Below are 26,596 nucleotides of genomic sequence, written 5' to 3'. Positions count from 1 at the left end.
CTCCTCTTTGCCTCGTAACCCGAGCAACGTAAGCTTACTTCTCCTCTCCTTGCACTTGACCTGTCAGGCTGCAGCCTATCCAAAGTCAAAACGAAGCAGCCCGGGCTGGAGCTTTCTTGAGAGCCCTGCCCCATAATTCCACGCGGGGGGGCCCCAAATGCATTTTGCACATGCTTCTCATCATCTCTTTCCCAGCTTCTAAAGCTAAGCCCCAATATGTGAAACTGGGAGTGGGGGGGACGGACAAGTCCTATAAGGACCGGACAGACAACGTATGCAGCCCTTCAGGAGGCGAGGGCGTTTCAGGAAAAGGTTGCCTTACCAGGACGCACTAAAGGGAAAGTGACCACGTGCACACGTTCAATTACACGAGGGAGGCAACGTGAAATGTAGGGAAGAGCCAAAGGAGGTGACAGACTGGGCGTTTCTATCACTTCCAAGACCGCAGTACATACTTCTCACTGCGGGCCCTTCATGCGTTTTCGGCCCCTGAGATAAAACGATTTGCATGCACGTGTGAATCTGCGGGGCGTCTGTGCATACGGAGCCCTCTCCCCAAATAGTGCAACGCGGCTGTTTCTGGGGTGAAATCAGTTCTTCTAAATGTTCCTCCTGCATCCTTCCACGTGAGTATTTTGTTAAGACCTTTTTGCTTTGTGCTAAAATATATTTGTCACTGGAAGGCAGTTGCTGATGCTGGATCAAACTCCTGCAACTTTTGACTCACCTGCCTTTCAAATCCGGTGTTTGTACACGGACCCATTCACCCCTGCAGCTTCCATTCTTGCAGACCCGGCCTTCCTCCCCCACCTCTAAGCTTATCTGCATTAGGATGCCCTAGACTGAGTCCCATCAGGGGGTAGCCAGGTGTGAAGCAGGAAATTAAGCAGCGAGTTTAGGAAGAAATTGAGCAAAGGGAGGCGAGAGTGTGATGTGTTAGTTTCCTCTGCAAAACGATGCAAAGCGAAACCGGGGGGGGGACGTGATAACGAGGGGGGGGGGAGAAATCAGGGATTTGTGAATTATCTAACTCAGTTGGTGAAAGGCTGGTCTAGACGGTTTCATCCCCTCCTCTACAACGGCAGAAAGAACCCAGGTGTCCTGACTTTTGTTTAACCAAGCAAAAGTATAAGGTCCCCTCCAGACTTATTATTATTATTATTCATTTATGATTATTTGTGCTCATGATGGTGTCAGGTCAGCTTGTATGTTTTCAAATGTTTTGTCGTGTCTCTTTTCCTTCAGGAGGAAGGGCTTGGGGATAAATGTAGTAAATCATGCCCCTGCTTTCAATATTGTTTTGCGCAAGCAAAAGTTTCAAACCGGAGGTTTAGCATCGTTTTCAAAACTGGGGCATGCCCCATAGCTTTCTGCTGAAATCCTATAACTTTCATACCACAGATGTGCACACGAGTGTTTTGCATTTTTTGTGCTAAACCACAAGTTTGCCCCTCTGGACAGCAGTAATGCTGTATCTTTTGGGAAGCATCAAAAGTCCTAGATCAGGGGTGGCCAGCTCCCAAGAGACTGCGATCTACTCACCGAGTTAAAAACTGGCAGTGATCTACCACCTTTCTGGGGGTTGAGGTCAATGTTGTTGAGCTTTTTTAGGAACAAGGAAGGCCTGTTTTTTAGGGGAGCCAAAATTATTGAGCCAGTGATCTACCACAGAGGTCCGGTGATCTACTGGCAGTTCATGATCTACCTGTTGGACGTACCTGTCCTAGATCATGGAATCATAGAGCTGCAATGAGGGAATATGCAGCTGTCAGAACAAGTAATTAAGCAGAATGATGTGTAGACAGTCCAGTATAAACCCAGCACTTATTCACTGTTACCGTGTCAATGATATGTTGCAGAAACCTCTCTGTGAACAACCCCCAAAACCAGTCTGGAAAAGCCTTAAGTCTCATGTTGACTGAGAAGGAAGACCCGCGGAAGACGGACATTGCAATCGTAACCATGCCTACTCCTATTGAATTCAGTGGGGCTTGTTCCCAGTGGGGTGACAACTATACCCTTGACCCAGAGAATTTAGGACTGCAGAGTTGCTTAACTCCAACCCTGTGCTGCTGTAACTCTTCCGAGTAGCTTACACTCACCTTGCAAGAACCACAGAGCCCCACTTCCCATCCTGCTCCCCCTTTTAGGAAACCCAGGAGTTCCTGTCCCCCCTCCCCCCATATCCCCCTCTGAATCTGCTTCCCCTGGGGGGAAACTGGGATGCTCTGTGACTGGGATGGATTTTCTCAGCAGGAGCAGAGAAAGAGAACTGAGAGAGGAAGGGGGCGGGGGAAACAGGAGCTGCTGTCTAGGGCCAGAGCTGCAGCTGGAGGCATCAGTGCCTCAACAGGAAAGCAAAGATGCTGCTCCTCTTGGCATCTCTCTGCCTCTGGACTTTCCCCCAGACCAGGGCAGCACCCTCTAGCACCCAGGAGATGACCAGAGGGCTGGTGAGTCCAAGATGCCTGGGTTTTCTCAGGAAAGAGCGGGGTCTGGGGGTTTAGGGTAAGGGTGCTAGGAGTCAGGACTCCTGAGGTTTTTTGGGGGGGATCTAGTGTTTATGGGGAGTTGGGACAGCAGATTCTCTAGGAGATCATTAGGGTTCAGGGCTTAAAGCTGGGGAGGAGTTCTGCTGGCCAGTACCCCCTTGGGAAGAAGCTAGTGCCTGGAATTAGAGGGGGCTGTGGAAGGACTTGTCGGTGTTTGTGAAAAAAATAATTATGCCCAGTGGTTTGTAATAAGTGGGAGCTGGACTCTGTCCCAAAATCTCTGGGACTGGGGTGAAGGAGAAGCTCCTATCTCTTTATCTCTTGCCCCTGAAAGAGGGATAAAATCGATCCATTTCCTTGAGGTTTCGTGTTTCAAATTGCCTGCTGTTGGGAAATAATTGATCCTGTTTTCTCCCTCCTGCCCCCCTGCCTCAGTTATCTAGGGATAATTTTTCGCCTCTTGGTAATGTGCAATCTGACCTCTGTATCCTGTCCCCCCACCCCTTATCTATAGACACGGAAAAGGGTATATTCTGTCCTCTGTTGGAGAAAAACTGAGAGATCTGCCACCATCTGTCTGTCCTTTCCAATTTGATGCCTTTAATTGTCCTTTTTGATTGGTCCCCACCCCCCAATACCATCCTTTGCCTGGGGTGCGGGGGACAAACCCCTGGAATCTTATTTTTGAATCATTTTCTAAATATGCAAGGCAAGTTCAAAGAGTAGCTATCCTCTGTAGCTTTGAGTCTGTACACTTGCTGAACTCAGATTGTGTCTCAATAAGTCTGGGTATTGGGATCCTGCAGATTTTTCTAACTTTGCATCCCACAGATTCACCCCCAAGTCCCTGTGACTTGATCAGCTCACTTAACAAAGTCAAGGAGTCCTGGTGGCTGAAGCTGCCCACCACCTTTCATTTTTGCTGCTCCTGTTGCAGGATAGGATATCGCTACCCACCCTTCACACTCCTAAATCCAGTGGGAGGTGCAAATTTGATAATATAATCAGACACATGCACTCTTCTAGGCTAACACATTGAAAGAGGCTTCTGCACGAGGGTGCTTTCAGATGGGTGGTAATTATGGGATGGATGCTTCTCCATGCACAACGGTCATTGGCATCAAAATGCCAGCCTCTCTTCCTGCCCAGCCTCATTTAATCTGGATTGACCCTTTCCAGGAAAAAGCTGGCAAGCTTTTATTTTAAAAGCCAGCTCTTTTGCAAATGACCTGTTTTCAATATTATAATGACCTGTTTTTACTGTAATAAGCCCACACCTGGAAGAAACCTGACTAAAAAATGCTAGCATCCTCTTAGATCAGGAGTCAGCAACCTTTTTCAGCTGTGGTCCCTCAGACCATGTGGTGGGCCAGACTATTTTTTTTTGGGGGGGGGGTGAATGAATTCCTATGCCCTACAAATAACCCAGAGATGCATTTTAAATAAAAGGACACATTCTACTCATGTAAAAACATGCTGATTCTCGGACCGTCCGCGGGCCGGATTGAGAAGGCGATTGGGCCGCATCCGGCCCCCGGGCCTTAGGTTGCCTACCCCTGTCTTAGATAAAGGATGGTCTGCTTCCAGGATAGAAGGCTTTGCTTAGAATGAATCAGGATACCATTGCGCCCCAGTGCTGCAGTTTGGCAATGCACATATTCTTTGGAGCAGGGGGTCTCCCTTTAGCTGGTAATGTGCCTTAGGGTGTTGCTTCCAGACATAGGACTCCTAGTGCTGCCAAACAATTGTTCTTCTGCTATTAAGGCACGAGTGGGATTGCCATTCACTCTCCGAACTTAAAGGACATATCCTTTTTTGAGTGTCATTTAGGGATGCAGGAAGGTGCCTTATCCTGAGTCATCTCATTGGTCCATCTTGCTCAGTACTGTCAACTCTGACTGGCAGAAGCTCCCCAGGGTTTCAGGCAGCTCTACCTGCAGATGCAAGCAGAAGTTCAATCCCCAGCGAGGCAGATGCTCTGCCACTGAGCTATGGCTCTTTCCCAGTAGCTACTCCAAAATACAAGCCAGATTTGCAATTTGGGAGGTGTCTTCCTGCTCGTTGTACTAAGTTCCTGCTCATTGCCTCTGTACCCTAAAGTCCTACCTTGAACGCACCACTATCACTATGTGCACCTCTCCTTCCTGGAACAGAAAACCAGGGCCCAGTTTTCCCCAGTGTTTAGCTCATTGAAAGGGTTTGCCACCAAAATTTGGGGGGCAGGATTCCTGCATTTTGAATAGATCGGTGCCAGGCAGAACCCTGCAACCGAGTAAATTGTTAAAGATACAAGATCCCTGCCAGGAAAAGTGGGGACATAAACTTGAAAGTCTCTGTGGCTTTTAATGAAGTGGAAACATCTCAGCCGTGGCTCTAGCTGCCAGGATCAGTTCAGAAGTCCACTGCCATCTTAATATCTTTCTCCTGCGTCAGCCTCTTTTCTAAGAGTAGTGCCAGTGGGAGCCAAGTGTACAGACAAGCTTGTATCTGTAGGATTGTGAACCATTAAGATGCTAGTGGCATCTTTTTTTTCCTGGGGAGGGGTGTCATTGGGTTGTTGTTTATATATATATATATATATATATTTGCTTTCGTAGATTTTCACGGGTACAGGAATGCAGGTTTTGGTGTCTTCGGGTGTCTTCCCGTGTAAGAGTCGGGGTGTCTGTGCGACGTTTCGACGAGGTCTCACTCGTCATCTTCAGGCTGGTTCCAGTAACAAGAAGCCGAAAGCACCAGCCTGAAGATGACGAGTGAGACCTCGTCGAAACGTCGCACAGACACCCCGACTCTTACACGGGAAGACACCCGAAGACACCAAAACCTGCATATATATATATATATATATATATATGCTTTCGTAGATTTTCACGGGTACAGGAATGCAGGTTTTGGTGTCTTCGGGTGTCTTCCCGTGTAAGAGTCGGGGTGTCTGTGCGACGTTTCGACGAGGTCTCACTCGTCATCTTCAGGCTGGTGCTTTCGGCTTCTTGTTACTGGAACAGAGCAGAATCTGGTGTTTGAGTTCCTATAAATACTGTTGAGGGGTGTGGTGTATAGCCTCCAACGTTCTGGGCAGAGAGGAAGTTCCTAGATTAGTGTGCCTCTTCTTCTTTTGTTCCTTAATTACTTGAGGGATATCTTGAGTGATTTCATGAGTGATATTCTGAATACCACTGGGTGGGTCATTAAGTGTAGATTAGTTGCTAAAGCTTTTGTGTCTTGACCTCTTGAGCTTGTGAAGAGTTTTTCTGAGAAGATGGCTGTGCTGCATTTAGTTGTGTTCTGGCTTGGCTTCGTGTATAGGGGCGAGCTGTGGTTTTGTGCCTTGTGCCAGCCAGATCTGTGTAGGGATTGCAGGGGGGTGCAGCATCCGGAGGTGCCACTATAGTTTGGCTACTGGATGGAGTCTGTAATATGTCTGTGGAGAGGGTCTGGGTTTGGGTCTGGTGTGGTTGATTGGTGACGGCGTTCTGTGTGCCTCTGGTTCTGGTGTCGGTTTTTGTGGGGAGGGCTAATTTCCAGATGTCTGGCAGGCGGGACGTGTCGTCACGCTTGTTCATGTTGTGAGGGTGTTTCTCTATCTCGATGGCTTCCATGATTATTCTCTTGTGGTGATGTTCCATGTTAAAGAGCAATTTGGAATCTGCAAAATTAATTTCGTGTCCTGTTTCTTTCATGTGTTGGAAAAGAGAGGAAGTTTTTTCTTCTTTTTTGACGGCATTCTTGTGTTCTGCGATACGTGCATTTATTCGTCTGTTAGTTTGTCCAATGTACGTGGCTGGGCAGACTTTGCAGGGTATTTCATAGACCCCTTGGTTTTCCAGCTGGATTTTGTCTTTTGGGTTTCTGAGGATATTGGCTATTTTTTGGTTGGTGCAGAAGGCTGTTTTGATATTGTGTTTATGGAGGATTTTGCTGATTTTGTCTGTAGTGCCCTTGATATAAGGAAGGAGGGCCATGCCATTGTTTTCTTCTGTGTCTTGGTTTTTGGGGGGTGTTTCTTTTTGGATTAGCTTCGTAACCCTGTTTTTCTGGTATCCATTGGCGATTAACACATTTGAGAGATTCTGTAACTCAGTTGTCAAGTGGTCTTTGTCAGCCAGGCGTTTGGTTCTGGAGATGAGAGTCTTGGCTACGGAGTTTATTTGTGCAGGGTGGTGGTGTGATTGTGCATGTAAGTAGCGGTTGGTGTGTGTTTTTTTCTGGTAGATAGTGTGTCCTAGGGAGCCATCAGGTTTTTTGTAGATTAGGACGTCAAGAAAGGGGAGTTGGTTGTTGTCTTCTATTTCCATAGTGAATTGTATTTTGGGGTGTAGGCTGTTGAGATGTGTGAGGAAGCTATCTAGTTTTTCTTTCCCGTGTGGCCAAATTACAAAGGTGTCGTCAACATATCTGAGCCAAAGTTTGGGTTTGTGTTCTGACTTGTCTAAAGCATTGGTTTCAAAGTGTTCCATGTACAAATTTGCGATGACCGGTGAGAGGGGTGATCCCATAGGTGCTCCTTCTATCTGTTTGTATCTTTGTCCATTGTGGATGAAGTACGTGTTGGTTAGGCAGTGGTTGGTCAGGTCCAGGATGTATTTGGGGGGGTTGTATTTGTTTTGAATGGCTGTCAAGGCTTCATTAATGGGCACTTGAGTGAAGAGAGATACAACATCGAAGCTCACAAGTAGGTCATCGGGATGTAGGTATTGCTTCTTTATTGTTTCTATGAACTGGAAGGAGTTAGTAACGTGTGAAGCGATGGATTCTGCATAGGGCTGAAGTTGCTTAGCGAGAAATTTAGCGAGATTTTGTAGAGGTGAGCCTATGGAGCTGACTATTGGTCTGAGTGGTGTTCCTTCTTTGTGTATCTTGTATATATATTGGTTTTAATGTTGGATCTTCTCTGTGAACCTCCCTGAGACCTCCGGGGTATAGGGCGGTTTGTAAATTTATAAATAAAGAATAAAATAACAGTGGCAGGGATGGGGCTGCGTGCATTATATCCATTCGTTTCCTTTTGGCATACTTGGGGAGTTTTTCTTTAGACGCCCCCAAACAACAACATTTAGGTTTCCTGCATCTATGAATCAGATGAACAAACCACATTAAAATAGATTGTGGAGGAGTGCTTTTCTCAAAATACTTTTTTTGGCATTCAAGCAGCACCCGAGACACTCAAAACTGAAACTAAAATTGAGGGCCACAAAAAAATGCACCCGTTGGATGCTCATGCCTCTCATGTTCTGAGTGTGATTGCCATAACTGACCATTGAAATAGACTTCCCTTCCCCCATCTTCCCCCAATCAAACTTGCTAGAGACTCTGGGTTTTTACTGCTAATACCTGCAACATGCAGCTTGGCTCACTTCCTTGAGTAACCTCCTGCTATCCTTTCCTCAGACAACTACATTTTGCAGTGTGCCTAATCCCTCTTAGCAAAGCCACTTAAATAATGCAAACAGAGTCCAGAGAGAAAAGTTATGATAACAGTTTGCTGAGCAGAATAAAGAAAAATAGTGTATAATAAAAAGAACAAAGAGATTTTGTCTTTCCTGGTTCAGATCTTGTACAACACATATAGAGGAAAATTCCCTCAGAACTAAACAGCCAATCGGAGTACAGGAAGGATCATGCCTGTATAGTTGCTAAGCAACACCATTTGACTTTAACATTAATAGGATTAACACTTGCGTCACAAATGGAATGATCTCTGCTGTTTGCACTTCCAACAATCTCTGGCTGTGTGGGATCATATTCTAGATTAGCGGTAGAGCTTTACACACCAAACCAGACTAGGTGGGCTCTGTTCTCTTCCTCCTCCACGATTCTTTTCCTTTTTTACACAACGCATAATTGGTGTGTGGAATTTACTGCTGCAAAATGTGATGATGGTTGCTGGTTTAAAAGGTAAAGGTAAAGGGATCCCTGACCATTAGGTCCAGTTGTGACTGACTGGGGTTGCGGCGCTCATCTCACTTTATTGGCCGAGGGAGCCGGCATACAGCTTCCGGGTCATGAGGCCAGCATGACTAAGCCGCTTCTGGCGAAACACAGCAGTGCACGGAAACGCCATTTACCTTCCCGCCGGAGTGGTACCTATTTATCTACTTGCACTTTGAGGTGCTTTCGAACTGCTAGGTTGGCAGGAGCAGCGACTGAGCAACGGGGATTCAAACCGCTGACCTTCTGATCGGCAAGTCCTAGGCTCTGTGGTTTAACCTACAGCACCACCCGCGTCAATGGCTCAATGGAGCATCCATGTTCAGAGGCAGTGTAGCACTGAACAGTATCAGTTGCTGGGGAACAATTTCCTCCTTTCCCTTCTTGTGGGCTCCATTAGTGACGATGAACGCAATTAATATTGCAGAGTGTTCGGCACATTTTCAAAAGTGCTTTTATTATAAATGATTCATACTACACTCTCAGGCAGGTTTTGCGGTGTTGCGGGATGCGGCAGTAAGACCCTCCCTCCTCTTTGCACCATTTTTTTTATGCTCACCCCACTTCTTTGGAGAGGGGGGATCCCTTCCAACTAGTAGATCTGGGGATCTAGCCGCTCTTGGTTTGGACTCCTTCCACTGGTTCCCATGGCTACCTATTTTGTGCTTCCTCTGGGAAGATGATTTCCGCCAGCCACTTGACCTTTCTAAGAGAAAATGGCAACTCACCCATATCCCACCAGCTGGAAACAGCAGGGCGTGTGTTCGCGCCTCTGTGCAGATAGATAGATACACAGAAGGAGAAAGGTCCATCCTGGAAACTGGTGCAAAAAGGCTGGTTGTGGGGAGGTCATGGGGGTCCAGAGAAACTAGGGGGCGGCTCTTGGATTCCACAGCAGCCTTCAGGGAACGAAACAAAGGGGCCTTTGAGCAGGGCAGGGGGCTGTGGTGAATCGGGAATCTGTGAAGCTCACTCAGGCCAGCCCTCCAGCCCAGAGGATGTTGCTGGGCGCTCCCCCATGAGATCAGCACTCGGTCTTTGCAGCATCCCCTTCTGGGACTACATAGGAAACAGCCTTACACAAAGCCAGGCAGGCTGTCCATCCATTTAGCCTTGTGCTGTCAGCTCAGACTGACAGCAGAGTGTTGAGCAGAGAAGGCTTTCCCATCACTTTTCCTCCAAGGGCTGGAGTTCAGTGACAGAGCCTTCCAAAATATCCAAGGTCTGATATCTCCAGGAGAGACCCATGTCTGATACCCTAGAGCAGGGGGCAGCAAACTTTTTCAGCAGGGGGCCGGTCCACTGTCCCTCAGCCCTTGTGGGGGGGCCAGACTATATTTTGAGGGGGGAAATGAACCAATTCCTATGCGCCACAAATAACCCAAAGATGCATTTTAAATAAAAGGACACGTTCTACTCATGTAAAAACACGCTGATTCCCGGACCGTCCACGGGCCGAATTGAGAAGGCGATTAGGCCGGATCCGGCCCCCGGGCCTTGGTTTGCTGACCCCTGCCCTAGAGAGCCGCTGCCAGTCATTGCATACCCCTCAACTGCCCTAATTAAATTGGGACATCCAATTTTTGGGGCTGCAATCTTGCGCAGGTCACGTGACTTGCACAAGGAGCACATCCTGGGAGACACGCATCCCGGTTTTCCACGATGACATGTTGGCGGACATGTCATTGTGGACAGGACAGAGTTTGCTTGCTTGTGATTTGTTTATGCGTATGAATATTTCTAGATTACGTTTCCATGGGGTAGGCAGCTAATATTGAAAGGCAGCAAAAGCTTGAATAAACCTTGCATGCACAATACAAGAAAAAACCCCAATCTGTCAAACTGAAAATTAAAGAAAGCTTTGTTCTGTTGTGTGTATCCACAAATCCTCTCCCCGTCCCACAGCAGGCTGAAGTAGTGTGCAATTCCAGAGCAGTTATCACATCACTTGCTCCTTGTGTGAACAAGGGCCACAGGTTCAGCAAGCCATCACCATTAATTTAGGCTTTCTGTGCAGACTTGCCCCAGAAAACCCATGTCAGGTGTTGAATTTATACCAAGGGCTTATCCACCCCCCTGTTTGCTGTGCCGCTTTCTCCCTGGGAAACCTGCAGTTTAGCACTGAATGGAAACAAATCGGGTTTCCATGGATTGCTGTTTGTTCCGATTTAGTGCTAAAGAGCAGGTTTTCTGGGAGAAACTGCTCAGGACCATGCCAGGAAAGAGCAAGACAATGGACTGTTGATATTGCTGGCCTCAAGCCTTTTTAAAGGATGAGCAGAGCCACTTTTCTGAAGCACCTCCCTCCTTCATTAAACCTCACGGCAGCAGCATTTAACAGAGATGGGGACAGAGAGGTTTGGCAAAACTCGACAGAGAGGTGCAAAGTGCCTCTCCCCTCCATTAAACAGCTTGCCTGGACCATCTGCAGCCCGTGCTGTTCGCTCGCTCACATGCCTGCCGTTCTTCCATCGTGATGGAGTTTGGCAACCACACAAACTACAGTGTGGCTCCAGCCTTCCCTTGTTATATATATATATATACTGTATATAGCAGAGTGTGTGTGTGTATGCACAGACTTAAACAAGCTTGACAGATCATGAAGCCCATTGTAGGAAAACTTCATCAAAAGCCAGTTTGGATACAAAGCATTAGAGTCCTTATAAACATGCAAAGCATAATAGAAACTCTCAACACCTTCAGCTGAATCCATTCTCAGAGGCCCATGAGACAAATTATGCGATTAAAAGTTTGTTTTGAACTCTGAGAGCCGCAGTGGAAAGCTTCCTCAAGGGACCCTCTTGGCAGATTCACTAAGTTTATACACATGCATTCATATAGAGGCTTGAGAGCCCCTTGAGTCCTCCGTTTCCTCAGGGAAACCTCCAGAACAAAGGCTACATACACAAGTGTATGCCTTTAAGGCACATTCTTTCCCCCAAAGCATTCTGGGCACTGTAGTTTGTTGAGGGTTTCTGGGAACTGCAAGGCTGTGAGGGGTTAACCACAGGTGCCTAGAATTCTTTAAGGACAAAGAATGTACCTCAAATGTACTTTAAAGGTACAGTGTGTACACAGCCCAGGAAGCTGCATGGGATGTGGGTGGTGCTGTGGTCTAAACCACTGAGCCTCTTGAGCTTGCTGATCAGAAGGTTGGCAGTTCTAATCCGAGAGTGAGCTCCCGTTGCTCTGTCCCAGCTCCTGCCAACCCAGCAGTTCGAAAGCACGCCAGCACAAGTAGATAAATAGGTACCACTGTGGTGGGAAGGTAAATGACGTTTCCGTGTGCTCTGGTTTCTGTCACAGTGTCCCGTTGTTCCAAAAGCTGTTTAGTCATGCTGGCCACATGACCCAGAAAGCTGTCTGTGGACAAACGCTGGCTCCCTCAGCCTGAAAGTGAGATGATCACCACAACCCCAGCGTCACCTTTGACTGGACTTAACCGTCCAGGGGTCCTTTACCTTTACCTTTAGGAAGCTGCAAGAGTTTGGAAGCTGGTCAAGTGTCCGGCTCCCTGTCTCATGCCTGCCATTTTCACAATTTTCTTTGAGAATTGAAGAACAACCTTACTGTGGGTCTGTGTTATAGTTCTTCTCAGAGAAGGGCCATTTAAATCAAAGGGCACAGCCATCCTCAGTCTATTGATTTTGGTGTGTCTGCTCTGAGGAGGTGGAACAAGGGGGCAAAGCGTCTAGCCCAGCGTCCTGTATCCCCACAAGCAAGAGAGTAGACCTCTTGCCCTGTGAAGCCCCAGCAATTCATACTCCGAGTCACACTGTCTCTGAGCCTCGTGGGCGCCTCCGGGCTCCAGGCTGGCCCCATGCACCTAGCCAGCATGACCAGTAGCCATTTATAAACCTATCTTCTGTGAGTTTGTTTAGTCCTCTTTGAAAGGGGTCATCACCCCAATCTTGTGACAGCAGGTTCCAAAAATAGTAAATATAATAATGTCCTGGGGGAAGAAGAACTGTCCTTTTGTCCGTTTGGGATCTCCTGGCAGTTGGCTTCATTGGATAGCTCATTTCTTCCACTCTTTCTCCTGCTCTTGTGTTCGTCCCTTCCTTCCTTCCTTCCTTCCTTCCTTCCTTCCTTCCTTCCTTCCTTCCTTCCTTTCTCGCTCTTTCTCTCTCTCTTTCTCCATTCTTCACCGACTGCCTGTAAAAAGAGAGGGCATTTTGGAGTGCCTACCTGGCTGGCTGATTTAAGGTGCATGTCGGCGTTTGCTGAAACTATCTTCTTCCTGCAGCTCATTAATCACATGCTGCCATTTCCAAGATACTTTGGGCAAAGCCTCGGCCATGAAGCTGGTCCCAGACTAATACATATCTTCGTAGTTCAGATATGCCCGGAGAAGAAAGAAAGCATGGTGCCCTTATTCAGAATAGGTGAAGGAATCAGTGCGGTGAGAGGAGCTACAGGGCTGTGCTTTAGCCCTATCCCACTGTTGCCACAGAATCATAGATTCGGAAGCGTCATCTAGTCCAACCTCCCTGCAATGCAGAAATTGTGGGGACAACTTCTGGGCCGAGCACCTTGCAAGGCACCAAGAAGGCTCCCCCCCCCCACACACACACGTGATTTAGAGCCCTGGGAACATTGTGGTTTTAAAGCATGCAGAAGGTGTGTTCCAGTTTGGTGATGGTAGGAGGAGTCAGATGGCTTGGGGGTAGGGGGCTATATATCGGACTTCCCCAATCCCTTTCACCATGCAGTAGTCTCAGGGGCTACTATCTGCATGCTAATTTCCCGAGATGATTTTATCTTTTAAAAAGGAAAAGCCATTTCCTCTTTAGCTAAGAAAGATACAGGGGTGTTGTGGGGTTTGTGTGTGCGTGTTTGTTTGTTTCCCTTCAGAGAGTCCAAGCCTCTGCAGGCATAAAAAGTTCTTTTTCCTTGCTCTCAATTCCCCTCAAGTAGCAAGAAAGGCACCACTCACTTCAGGGGAAAGGAAGGGGAAGTTGGTAATCCCCTGAAGAATATCTGTCCTCCTCAGTCACAGAAAATAATTAGAAGACCAAAAATCGACTGAACTTATTGGGCGTGGGGGGGGGGTCCTCCTCATCCATGCTTTCCACATTCTTTAAATCAGAATAGAATGTGATGGGGTTTTTTTTTTTTTAGCTCTGATCCTGCATTCACTTGAATACAGACAGCTGAAAATCGTAGATGGGGTCAGGGATACACACTCAAGTCCCATCCTCCAGCAGCCACAGGTGTGCAGACTCCTCTTTAGACCTTGGTCACATTGAACGCCAAGGTCTGCAAAGGATTTCTAAGAGAGTTATGTCTTATGGGGCCCAGGAAGGTTTCTAAGCCTGCTGAGCAGAAGGCACTTAGGAACCTCCTGCAGATCTTTGCACAACAGTCTAAAGAGCAGGCTGTTTGCCTAGGTCTCATGTGTGCACTTGTGTTTTTAGGAAAAACTCTGAGCAGGGACATACAAGACTTCAGGGTTGTTTGATCAACTTTGCTTTTTTCACTCAAACCCCCAAATCTACCAAACAGCTGCAAAAAGAAAGCAAGAGGTTTTTTAAAATGGAGTATTCCAAGTATTGCCCCATCTGCACTATACATCAAAACAGGTATCATAGCACTTTGTACAGTCATGGTTTCCCCCAAAGGATCATGGGAAGTGCAGTTTGTCAAGGATGTTGAGAGTTCCTCAATTCCTCTCACAGAGTCACAGTTCCAAGAGTTCCCAGGAATTCCTTGTACTGACTAACAAACCCCCACTAATTATGTCCTCGCAGGAGTGGTTAACCCGCTACGGCTACCTCCCTCAACCAGACCCAAGGGCAGCTCGTCTTCAAAGCCCAGAGGAACTGAAAAGCGCCATCAGAACAATGCAAAGATTTGCAGGACTGCCTGTGACCGGGACGATGGGTATGTACTGGGAGACTGTGAATCTGGTTACACCTTCTCCCCACCCCCAGTGTCGGTTGGGATGTGTTGCCATCTCTCTTTCCGGCAGGTCTCTTGGGTGTCAGATCTCAGCCTTTCACACCAGGGAAAGTGTATGTAAAAACGTCTCTAAGCGTGTGTAGATTGCTCTTGCCTCTGCAATGAGGGCCTGTCTCATACGACACGTAGCCAGTTCGCAGCTGTCCGTCATGTTTTCCATTATGATCCATGTGGTCGGAGCCCATATGCACCTCTTAAAGTCTGACAGGAGCATGTGTCTAAAGATCAGGCCTGTCAGGCTGAAAAGGTTCCTCACCCAGGAGAGGTGGTCCCATAGGTACGAGGGTCCTAGGCCGTATAGGGCTTTAAAGGCTAAAACCAGCACCTTAAACCTGATCCTGTACTCCACCGGGAGCCAGTGCAGCTGGTATAGCACCGGGTGAATGTGATCCCGCAGCGAGGACCCCGTAAGGAGTCTCGCCGCGTCATTCTGCACCCACTGGAGTTTCTGGGTCAGTCTCAAGGGCAGCCCCACATAGAGTGAGTTACAATAATCCAGTCTGGAGGTGACCGTTGCGTGGATCACAGTGGCTGGGTCAGGGCGAGAGAGGTAAGGAGCCAACTGGCATGTCCCACGGAGGACCTTACGGTCTTCAAACAAAAACATCTTGGAGGTCCCGGGCCACAGGGAGGTTAGGCTGGCCTCAACTAGAGCCAGGGCTTTTTCAGCTGTGGCTCCGATCTGGTGGAACGCTCTGTCACAAGAGACTAGGGCCCTGCGGGACTTGACATCTTTCCGCAGGGTCTGCAAGACAGAGCTGTTCCACCAGGCCTTTGACCATGGCACAGTCTGACCCCCCCCCCTTTGGTAATCCTCACAGAACTCTGGCCCAATGGTTGTCATTAACTTGATTTTAAATTGATTTTAGAATGCTGTATTACTTTACTGTTGCTAGCTGCCCTGAGCCCGGCTTTGGCTGGGGAGGGTGGGATATAAATATTTTTTTAAAAAAAATTATCATCATCATCATCATCATCATCATCATCATCATCTATGGGATGTTGGGCCCAGAGCAGTGTAGTCAAGGTAGTCACCTGCAGAAAAGATGTGTTTGGGACCTTAGCAGGGCTCCTCAGGAGCACACCTGGTGCTCCAAGTTGAATTCTGGAGCACAGCTGGTCTCAGCTAGAGGGCAGGGCTCTAGCTTCAGTGGGGGCATGTGCTAGGCCCAGAATCCAGGGGCGACAGGCCACTAGTTGCAGATCCAGGAAGCAAAGTCATGCCAGGTTCTGGAAGGCAAGGCATAGCCCAGGTCCAGATAGGCAACATCAGGCAAGCAGGGGTCAGAACCTCCAAAGCGAGCAAGAGAGGTGGGCAGCACCCTGGAGAGCTCCAAGTGGTTGGACAAGAAAGGTTTGGGCGAAACCGATCCAACAACCATAAAATCTTAGCTGAGTCTTGGGGCTCGTTCACACTTCTGCTTGTTGTGTGCTAAGAAAGCGCAGGTCCGAGACGTTTTCTGCTTGTCCCATGCTTGCTTCAAGAGCATGGTGTGGACGTGGCCTCTGTTCCTCTCCTTTGCAGACCAGAAGACCTTGGACATGATGAGCCATCCTCGCTGTTCCCTTCCTGACATTATTGGCACCTCGGAGTTGATGCGTCGCCGGCGCAGGAGGAGACGCTATGCCCTCAGCGACAGTGTCTGGACAAAGACCAGCTTGACATGGCAGTAAGCAGAGGGTGTGGTTGAGTGGGTAAAACCACATCTCACTTCCTGTTACTCTTTTCTTCCTGTGGTTTTGCACTAAAATATTTTAAGGGTGTCGGTTTGCGTCGCTATAAACGATTTGTTTCCATTTCCCACTATTTTTAATTTATTCTAGACATCCTGTCATTTTCTTACCTTTTTTGGGCAGGTGTCAGGAATCTTTGGCCCGCTAGAAGATGCCAAACTACAATTCCCATCCTCTTTACCCCTTGGCCATGCTTGCTAGGGCTGATGGGAGTTGTAGTTCAGCAACAGCTGGAAGGCCAAAGACTCTTCACCCTCACTTTATGGGTTGCATCCAACTAAGAGAAGGCCCTCTGAAATCAATGGGCCTAAGTTAGTCATACCTCTCATTTCCAATGGATCTCTTCTGGGTAGGTACAACATTGGATAGAACCCAGGGTTCCATCTTTTTGCTCACAACCCTGTCAGTCTGTTGCCTTCCTCTCCCTTATTCCCTCGTTTTTCCTTTTCCCACGGCAGCATCCGTTCCTTCCCCCGCGCCTCCCTGTTGCAGCCCTATAAAGTCCGGGAACTCATTTCCCTCGCCTTCCGAGCCTGGAGCCGTTCCTCAGCTTTGACCTTCCGAGAGGAGACTTCTGGGCAAGCTGACATCGTGGTGGACTTCAGCCGCTCCTATCACGAAGACAGCTACCCTTTCGATGGGCCTGGAGGCACCCTGGCCCACGCCTTTTTCCCCGGGGAACACCCCATTTCTGGCGACACTCATTTCGATGATGAAGAGACATGGATACATGACCCAGACAACAAGTATCCAGGTACCTTCAGAATCAGGGTCCCTCCACACATCCTTTTAGTCGTGTGTTTTCATGATGATTTGCACTTGTGTTGCGATCTAGGAGGCAGGGGCGTCTTACCCATACAGGCTAGTGGCGCGGGGCGCCAGGGCGCCAAGTTCTGGAGGGCACCAGGGAAGAGGTGGTGGCTGGACACAGAACCTCCTGGCATCAGCTTGCCGCCCTCACCCACCTCCGCCATGCTGCGCCAAAGCAGCGCCACACCCAGAGCCTTCGTTTGCCGTGGCCACCACAGCATGAAGCTGCCAGCTGAGGCGGGAGGCGCCGTGTCCAGCCTCTGTCTCTTTCCCGCCGGAGGAGCCGCCCTCTTCCAGCCCCGCCAGCAGCGCCGTCCTCCCTAAAAAAAGGTGGGCAACTCTGGGAAACTGGGGGGGGGGGCACCGGAGGGAGTTTTGCACCACGGCACCAGATATGCTTAAGACAGCCCTGCTAGGAAGTCAGACACTATTCCGGCTTTTGATACCATTTGCACCCGCAAAAGTTCTGGGACTGTTGCACCCACTTCCTTTCATACCAGTACCTTCCTGCTGAAATCACACCGCAAATGCTTTGGCGTATATTTTTGCCCCCGCTTTTGTTGCGATGTAGCTCCCTCTGGATAGCAAGAATGGGGAAGCATTGGGGATACATCGCAGCGCAAACTAAAGCAGAACAAACCCTTCGCTGATGTGCTGTTGTTGTGTCGAGAACATGCTGAGGAATACACCACCATAAAACACCTGATTGGAGAGGCTGACAGGGAGAAGAAGCCAAGCCCATGGGTAACCTTTCCCTTTTCTCCTGATATCAGGTCGAGGCACAGATCTCTTTGCCGTAGCAGTTCATGAATTTGGCCATGCCTTGGGGCTGTCTCATTCTTCCATCAAGGAATCTATCATGATGCCCTATTACCAGGGACCTGTTGGGTCGCCTGAGCTCTACCAGCTGCCACAGGATGATGCCATGGGGATTGAACAACTCTATGGTGAGAGACTAGCCAGTCCCCTCCTGTTTTCATCTGCTGTCTTCCCATCTCCATGGCCAGTGTTTCTTCTCCTTCCTCCAATCACATCCTGTCCCTTCCTTCCTTCCTTTCTGTATCCTTTTATAACACCCCCCCCCACACACACACATAGACACACAGTTGGCAATCAGGGGGCAGTAAAACACACCCAGTGCAATTTGCCAACCCCCTGCCCCAAATAACCTACTAAGAGAGCAGGAGCTGTAAATTCCACACTGGCTGGTTAAAGACCTAGATCAGCCTTGTAAGTGAGCGAGCTTAGCAGAGGAGGGAAGGAGCACTTTGCCCCTCCTCTGTCAAGCCAGCTCACTCACTGCATAGAATTCCTAGCTGCCTATACTGACCAGGCGACTGCTGAAATCCAAGGCTGACCTAGCAAACTTCTCCAGCCGCCACAAGAATCTGGGCCCCTTCCAAAGCAGAGACGGGGAGGCCTACACCATCCACCGAGTTCAGGCACAAAGGTGACCTCAGCAGGTGTGACTTGGGCATAGATTTCTCCGCATCTCTGCACACGCCGCCCCTTTCAGGTTGTCTTCTTTCTTCCGTCTCAGTTTCTGCTTTTTCTTTCATAATGTCGCTGCTTGCTTCATTTTCTTGTAAGCGTCTATTTTTGACATCCTGTCATAGAGTTGCACAAGGTGAGGCAAGGCCATCTATACTTTGCCTCTAGAGAGTATCTCAATTTCTCTGTTCCATCATCCTTCTGAATACATACGTATTCTCTCTTCCGTTTTCTCCCATGTCAGAGAACACCTTGTGATTGGATGCATGATTCATGTTTTTTTCTGACTCGTTTCTGCCCCCCCCCCCGGTTGTTGTTGTTTTTAATTGCCTGCAGGTAAGCGTCCGTCAGGTTCATACCCAGATTCCGACATCCCAAAATTTCCAGTCCCCACAGACCTTCCCATCCCTGACCTGCCACCCGACAGACCCACGCTAGGGTGAGTATCCTTCCTTGTCATATGGAAACCCCACAAGAAGTGGGTAGTTCCAGATGTTGCTCACCTATAGCCCACAGCATCCTGGACCCCATGAGCTATACAGAGTGGGGTTGATGGGAGTCATAGTCCAAAACATCTGGAAGGTAAGGTAAAGGTAAAGATACCCCTGCCCGAACGGGCCAGTCTTGACAGACTGTGGGGTTTGTGCGCCCATCTCACATCTATTGGCCGGGGGCCAGCGCTGTCCGGAGACACTTCCGGGTCACGTGGCCAGCGTGACAACGCTGCTCTGGCGAGCCAGCGCAGCACACGGAACGCCGTTTACCTTCCCGCTGGTAAGCGGTACCTATTTATCTACTTGCCCCCGGGGGTGCTTTCGAACTGCTAGGTTGGCAGGCGCTGGGACCGAGCAGCGGGAGCGCACCCCGCCGCGGGGATTCGAACCGCCGACCTTTCGATCGGCAAGCCCTAGTCCAAAACATCTGGAAGGTACTGGAGCTAAATTGACTGTGAGGGAATACGGACTAGGTATGGCACAGAAACCCAGAAAAACCAAAAAACCTAGTCAACAGCAAAGTATTCTTTGGGTTGTCTTAGCATACTGACTGGTAGCTTTGGGTACACCAAGGCAACTTACAGGAGATGAACAGCACCAGCCAGTCAGGTCAGAGAGTGAAGATGGGATCTGATGACTGAAAGCAGGAGATGGGGAAAACTTTGCTGGATTCTTTCAGGCCCCCAGAGCCCAATATCCTATCAGTACCTCCTGATGAGATCCAACATAGGCCAACAGCTACACTGGTGCACCTTAATCTGGGTCTTTCTAGGCTTAAATTCCAGCTCCGTAATGAGCACACTTGCCTTGAGGAAGCTGTTTTGTTTCTCTCTTGCTTTCAGTTCCCCTTTTGTGTGTATTTGGTAGCATATGAACAACCTAGCTGGCAAGGTTCTTCAGAGGAAAAGGGAACCTAAACACTGCAGTGTTGCTTATTGGTGACCCTCTATAGTCATTGGCCGAACTTCTGTGATGTCATAACAGGTCCGCTTGAAATTCCAGAGTAGTCATGTTAGTTCCAGGGGCGGGTGGGGCAGGGGAGGAACAAGGAATCTATTAGTACCTTCAAGGCCAACTAGCCTATTTGTACAGTCCACTTTCCCTAAAGTAGTAAGTGGGCATCATGCATGGAGGGGGTTCAGGGGATATAACAGTAAACTGGGAAGCAGGGAGAGCTGAAAGAAACTGAAATGCTGAAGGTCTGTTGCAGGCAGGTGTTTCACACACTGTGATCTGCTAAACTGGGGTCAGTCTGCTCAATGGGGGAACCTCAAACTGGTCCCAGGAACAAGAGGAGCTGCATGAAGCTGGGAGCCAGACTTGGGACTCAGACTTGAGCAGACACATGGGCAAAAAATCAAGGAGAGGCTGCGAGGGGGACAGGAAGAGTTGTCTGTACTGTTTTGGGTGTGGGCTGCAGAGTTAAATAACCAGCTGGGTAGTTTAAAGTTGCTTTGAGACTCTTTGTTCAAAAGCGATGAATGCGTAGAATAATATAGGGTAAGAACCAGCCAGATCATGATCTCACAAATCCCCAGTTAGCAGCAGTCCTGAGCACTCCCCTCTCTCCCTTTCAGGCCACGTCCACCATCACCTGATCGCTGTGAGGCCCGGTTTGATGCTATCGCCAACATCCGCGGGGAAGTTTTCTTCTTCAAGAGTAAGTAAAGCAACACCCCCCCACATATACTCCAGATTAGCTGGCTTGGGAGCGGGCAGGGGGCACCCGAACCTTTTGTTGGGAGAACAAATCTTTGATTTCCAGAATCACACGTAATTTGGCCCACTGGACCTGCAGGGCAACATATCCTTCCCTTATCCAGAGGACTCCATGTGCATAAGAATTGCGGTGCGACCATTTTCTGCTAGTTTGATGGGAGGCGGGATCCTTTTCCAGCAGCCACCAATAATAATAATGACTTTTTAAACACAGCAAATGGTTGCACAGGTTACTTTGAGAAGAGCCATATCTCTATGATCTGCTTGGCAAGTGGTCCCCAGTACAGTCTCCAGGTAGAGAACCCCATCGGAAATTCTGGACAGCTGCTGCCAGCCAGTGTAGACAGCTTGATGGACCCCCTGGTCTGACTTAGCCGCAGAAGGGAGCTCCTGAGGCTGCAGTGTTCATATAATTGTGCTCTTTGCACACGCTTTCCCCTGTGCCACCTCCTTGCAAAAGAACAATGCTCTGATTGGCATTTGTAAAGTTTTCTGTGGCATGTTGTTTGCCTTCTGGAGTTTTCAAACGGTGGGTTTAGGAGAGGCTACTGTTATTTGGTTTCTGAGCTGGCTAATAGCACCCTATACAACCCCTTTCGCAGAAAAACATTTCTGGAGGCTGCAACCAAGCCAACACCTGGTTTCCCTAGAGCCAGCACAGACGCTGCGGTTTTGGAACGGGCTTCCCCAGGATTTCAAGGCCATTGATGCTGCCTATGAACGGGCCAATGACAGCCAAATTGTGTTCTTCATTGGTGAGTGTGACGCACTGACAATGGAAGACGGGGCTTCTGGTCTCTTTGGAAGTAGAGTGCAGTCGAATATTTAAAGAAGGGTGATAACTGAGAGAATGAACTTCCCTTTAGGATTTTTTTCTGGAACCCTGGGAATTGGGAGGTTTCCTGGATCCAGCTGCAGGAATCCAAGCAATGTGAAATCTTAAGTATTCACCTGCAGCAGCAAGGAGGCTGAGCTTGCAATTCAGAGTGGTGGCATATACATGCAGATAATAACAACCACTCTAGGGTGCAAATGTACAACATCCTGGGAGCTGAAATCTTGTGAAGAAGCTTCCCTTTTCAAACCATTTCTAATTTTATTTGAACATTGCGTATGTATTAAAATGTGCGCTAGGCCGTAAGGTCTGACATACTTACACTTTTAGCGGTCCTTGCTTTTACACTGCTGAAAACTATAAATCAAAAGCGACTGTGTTTTTAATACACCCCCCCAACCTCAGATGCTTCCGAGCAGAATTCAGTTTGTAAATAGTATGAGTGTCTATTTAGCCTTGACTATTAGATCCAGTTAATTCACTGTGTCTGACTGATGTAAGGAATACTTTGGGGAGTCTGGACTAGAGAGGAAGGTGGGAGTGTAGGATACAAATAGTCTGTGCTCTGCAGAAATCCTTCACATAAGGCTGCTAGAATCTCTCCTGTTAATGGATCCTTTTTCTTCCTCATTCATTCCTCCTTCTCTGCAGGGTCCCACTTCTGGGTTTTCACTAATACTCAGGTGAACCCGGGCTACCCCCGTCCTGTGTCCGATCTCGGCCTCCCTCCCCGCACTGTTGTGGGTGCTGTTTTTGTGTGGCCTCACAATGGCAAGACGTACCTCTTCGAAAAGGACCAGTACTGGCGCTATGATGATCGGATGGGTCGGGTGGAACAGGGATACCCCAAGCCTGTCAGCCTTTGGAAAGGAGTCCCTAATGACCTGGATGATATCACAAGCTGGAACGAGGGTATGTTTCCGTTGAAACTGACTCCCTTTCGGAAAGTATCAAATGTGTCCGTTCCTGGCTGTGGTTTCCCTGACAATAATGGCAGGGGTGAGGAAGATATACTTTTTTCGTTGGACAGATTTGCAAATAAAAATTAGACCACAGTTTCTTAACTGCCCTGACTGTCGCTAACAGAAGGAAATGGTTGTGGTAATGGGGAACTCTTAACTTTCCAGGGTAATTAAGGAAAGCCTACCATTCTAATGTAACCAGTTCTAAAAGAGGGTGTTGTGTGACCCATGTGCCCAATAGGCCTGTAGCCAGAAATGTTATGGAAATGGAGACCTTGGGAGTATATTGTTTTGTGTGCGCAGAGAGGAAACACAAAAACCAGAGCAGCCAGCACCTACATTTGGGAAGTCTGATATGTTTAAAGTTGTTTAATTAAATTTTATATTTAAAAAAATCATTAGGAGTTCCCTGTTGAACTCACAGAGCTGCATTTCCCTGAGAAGAGGGACTAGCTGTTGCGTTAGTTATTGTTGATTTATTGTTATTGTTATTAAATAAAATTTATCAATAAAAAAACCACAACTTTGGGAACTGTACTCTGTGAGCATAGCTGTCAACTTTTCCCTTTTCTTGTGAGGAATCCTATTCGGAATAAGGGAATTTCCCTTAAAAAAGGGAAATGTTGACAGCTATGTCTGTGAGGTGAATAGGCAGTCTCCTAACAACTCTCAGCACCCTTTCCAAACTACAGTTCCCAGAATTCTTTGTGGGGGGAGCCATGACCATTCAGGCATCATGCTTTGCATGTATACAAGTGGTGACAGCGCCTCTCTGGCTCCCCCAGCTGGCCATAGGCATAACTCACTGCTTGCGTCTCAACCTGTTCCCTCCGTTCTCAGCTTTGCCTTTGTCTCTCTCTCTCTCTTCACCTGCAGGCGACACTTACTTCTTCAAGGACACCCAGTTCTGGAAGTTCACTGGTGGCAGCGTGGAGTCCGATGCCGGCTACCCGCGCTTCATTTCCCATCACTGGCTGCACTGCGAGGGCCCTGCCACGTCCCCCCCTCCCTCCCCACGGCAGGGGCCAGAGAAGGGGATGTGCATCTGCGGGGCAGCAGCCCCAAAGGCAGCCCCCGTCTTGGCCTTTGGGATCCTGGCCTTCCTTTGGGCCGTGAGCTGCTGACCTATCTTGGGCAGCTACAAAAGTATTGAAAGACTAATGCACTTTATAATACCCAAAGGAAGGGACCTGCTGGGAAGGGAATGTGGTGTCCCTCCCCAGGAACAGTCTCAGAGCCAAAGCTTTCCCTTCCTTCCCCACCCACCCACCTTTGATGGTGCTCTCACCCCTTCCAACCTGCTTGGCCCCTCTCTACTCCTCCCCACATCCCTCAATTCCATGCTTAGTTATTGGTTTGTTATATTAAAAAAATAGGTGCTAAGACTGCTTGCAGGCCTCACCCACTGACCTGAAAACTCTTCCCCCTAGTCCCAGGTATGTGGCGACGGTCTGATTTCTCAGGGGTGAAGGAAATGCACTCTGTACCTGTTCAGAGGCACTCTCCTTTTAAAAAACATTACTTCACACAGCGCAAGCCTGGATTGGGGATCAAGCCCTGCCCAGTTTAAATCCTCCATCTAGCTTCAGTTATCCCCATTGATCTGGTGATGCCCCTTCCCTGCCTTTCTCCCAGTGGGAGACATACGGAGGGCTTAATCATCATCTTGAATCAGGGCTTAAGTGCAGACCTGGCACTTAAGGTGTTTTCATGCACATAGAGATAGGTGAGTGGGATTAGTGAGAAGATGCGCTTTATTACATGGCCGGGGGGTTGGGGGGAGAGATGTGGCCATTTCCCTGCAAATACTTCACCAAAGAAGGCCTTCTTTCTGGGTGGCGCTTGCCCACACTGTGACAATAGCCACGTGCAAACTTGTGGTGCAAAACACAAATCAGAGCAGCAATGTACGCATTCGAAAAATCTCCCTCTCCGTTCTCAGAGCCGATGCCAAGAAAATATAACAAGGGTGATTAAGTTATTGGGTGATTTAAAATTTGGAATTGGTGAGGAGGGGTCATGTAAACAGGTGTGCCTTGGCCTCCATTTTTATAATAAAATCTTTAAAAAGCACACCTGACTCTCTTATTTTTATACAGCTTCATTCGCCTGGGATTGAAAGAAGAGGGGTTCTGGTCAACAACATCTGGAAAGCACCCCTGATCTAAATCAGGGGGGTTGCAGGGAGCCAAGTTAACTTCCAGAATCATCATAGGAGAGAAACCTGCTGGTTTCCTTTCCTTTATTCCCCCTGGGGAGCTTGAGAGCAGGGAACAGCTACCACCTAACAATACATTAATTTTCAAAATTATTTTTACCCTATCCAAGGAAGCCAAAAGTTGCATACGTGGCCTGCCTAACCTTTAGCCTCACAATAACCCTGCAAAGTTGACTAGCTAGAAGCAGAGTAAGGTTTGTGGCCAAACAGAAGCCGAGTCTCCTTGGTCTTAGTCCAACACTTAAGCCACTGCTGGCTCTCTTAAGCTCAGGAGTCCTTAGAAAATTATACATTAATTAAACAATTTAGAAATTTGGTAGGCGGGAGGAAAAGCAGGTTCCTCTGAAATTCTATGAAAACGGCAGCTGTTTGGTGCACAGGCTGAAAATTACAGGAAGATGTCAACACAAGACTGAATCATATTCCTTTTAATTTATGGGGACATTCTGCTAAGCTCACTGTGCCTCAACTTCCTCTGTTTCAAAACGGCAGAAGCAACATGTCTTGGTACAGAGAGAACAAAATATTTCCAGATACTTGCACCTAACCCATTCTGTCGAACACATTCCACTGGGAATCTGCATATTGTAATAAGGGTTTTCCCAAAGCTGTCTCCCATCTTTCCCCCCTAATTTAAGTACTGCTTAAATTAACAAGTGGTCTAGCACTATGCTGATATCCCCGCCCCCCAAAAACCCTAAACTTTCCACTCACTAGCGTTTTAGCAACATTGTTTTCTCTTATCAAACGCTTCTGATACAACACAAACATTAAACACATCCAACTAAGGTTTACACAGAGTAAACCCGCTGAGATCAATGGACCCAAGTTAGTCATATTAATTAACTTCAACGGGTCTACTCCAAAGCATGGCTAATGAGGAACACAACCTTTAAATTTCTGACAATTCATGTGAGTAGCAATGAGCAATCACGCCTATAAACAAACTTTAGTGCTATATAAATAAATAAGTCATTTTTATTTGTGTTGTTTTTAAGGAACACTCAGAATTTTTGTTTTTAAATGGCGACTTGAAACAACTCAATTAAGGTAGAAAACAGTTCGCAACTCCTCTTGTAGATTACAGCAGAACAACGATTTATTAGTGCTAGGAGCCATCTGTCTGGAAGCAGCCAAAATTGCTAGGGTGTACCCAGGCAGACTTCTTGCTTTTCCTTCAAAACATTTCTTAAGTTTAGCATTCTACCTGGACCGCAGACGACTCCTCTCAAATCCCATTCCTCTCCCCCAGGGAATCCTTAGGTCCTGCCTCCCAGATCCACATGATTCCTCCTTCCCTTGTAAGCTAGTTGGTCGCTTGAGGAGTTTGTTCACTGGGCCCAGCTGGTTCTGACGCAATTTCATCTGCTAGGGACACTCGATTGCGTTTGAAGAATCCAATCTGGAAAGGGGGAAGAGAGAGGGGGGGGAACCTGGTTTAAGTCTTGTCAGGGCATCCCATATCTCTTCTGAGGTCTGTGTGATGGCAAAAGTGAGAGATGCCTACCTTAAACAGGACTGCCACGATGATGGCTAAGAGCAGGATTCCTCCGATGGTGCTGCCAACGATGATGGGGATGGGATTGAATGGTGAAATCAGCTCAACTTCAGTGCTAATCTGCAAAAGAGAGGAAAGGCACTCAGAGTTCTTGCCCATAACGATAAGCAGTGCCCCTCAAATCCTCTGGGCCAGACTTGATCCCCCCCCAAAAAAAAGAAATTTGCTAATATGTTCAGGTGTTTAAATGACAGCAAAGCATATCAGAGAAAGCAATACCTTATTGTGTGGCCTTTGGGAAGGCTGATTGTGCCGAGTAAGAACTCTGCACATCCTCAGAGGCACCCCTAATGTTACTTCATACATTCCAGGGCACTGAAAACAGGTTTTTGAGGCCCACAAGGCATTGGAAGGTGGTGCATTCTTCTTCATTAGAGGTTTTTAAAAGTTGGGT

The 26,596-nt window shown here is 48.0% G+C and overlaps 2 protein-coding genes across 4 annotated transcripts in view; one reads left to right on the top strand and one right to left on the bottom strand.

Moving 5' to 3' along the window:
- The first annotated feature begins 65 nt into the window (after nucleotides 1-65).
- MMP25 (matrix metallopeptidase 25) lies at nucleotides 66-24,499 on the top strand. Of its 2 annotated transcripts, none has more exons than XM_082195576.1 (10): nucleotides 66-626; nucleotides 14,171-14,303; nucleotides 15,907-16,051; nucleotides 16,574-16,869; nucleotides 17,699-17,872; nucleotides 18,753-18,855; nucleotides 20,488-20,570; nucleotides 21,232-21,384; nucleotides 22,116-22,376; nucleotides 23,303-24,499. In XM_082195576.1, the coding sequence occupies exons 2-10, from the start codon at nucleotides 14,264-14,266 to the stop codon at nucleotides 23,548-23,550; spliced, it is 1,503 nt and encodes a 500-aa protein (XP_082051702.1). In that variant the 5' UTR covers nucleotides 66-626; nucleotides 14,171-14,263; the 3' UTR covers nucleotides 23,551-24,499. The 2 variants fall into 2 exon arrangements, with proteins under 2 accessions (XP_082051702.1, XP_082051701.1); XM_082195575.1 differs by lacking the exon at nucleotides 66-626 and adding an exon at nucleotides 2,283-2,453.
- A 1,219-nt stretch (nucleotides 24,500-25,718) lies between these two features.
- LOC309516749 (integrin alpha-X-like) overlaps nucleotides 25,719-26,596 on the bottom strand; it is a 29,898-nt gene continuing 29,020 nt past the window's right edge. For both annotated transcript variants that reach the window (XM_082195562.1, XM_082195563.1), the window contains exons 29-30: nucleotides 26,152-26,262; nucleotides 25,719-26,046 (exon numbers count right to left, since the gene is read on the bottom strand). In XM_082195562.1, the coding sequence (XP_082051688.1) occupies nucleotides 25,951-26,046; nucleotides 26,152-26,262 (207 nt within the window). In that variant the 3' untranslated portion in view covers nucleotides 25,719-25,950. The remainder of the gene's footprint in view (nucleotides 26,047-26,151; nucleotides 26,263-26,596) is intronic.

This window comes from Podarcis vaucheri (genome assembly GCF_965113315.1).
Source record: "Podarcis vaucheri genome assembly, chromosome: 13".
Taxonomy (NCBI): Eukaryota; Metazoa; Chordata; class Lepidosauria; order Squamata; family Lacertidae; genus Podarcis; species Podarcis vaucheri.
Note: the sequence above shows the minus strand (reverse complement) of the source record. Positions and strands in the feature narration are given on the sequence as shown.

Coding starts and splice junctions, on each gene's coding strand:
- MMP25 (XM_082195575.1), top strand. CDS start 2,364: ATGCTGCTCCTCTTGGCATCTCTCTGCCTCTGGACTTTCCCCCAGACC. Junction 16,870..17,698: donor CCCAGACAACAAGTATCCAG/GTACCTTCAGAA, acceptor TCCTGATATCAG/GTCGAGGCACAGATCTCTTT. Junction 20,571..21,231: donor GGAAGTTTTCTTCTTCAAGA/GTAAGTAAAGCA, acceptor CCCCTTTCGCAG/AAAAACATTTCTGGAGGCTG.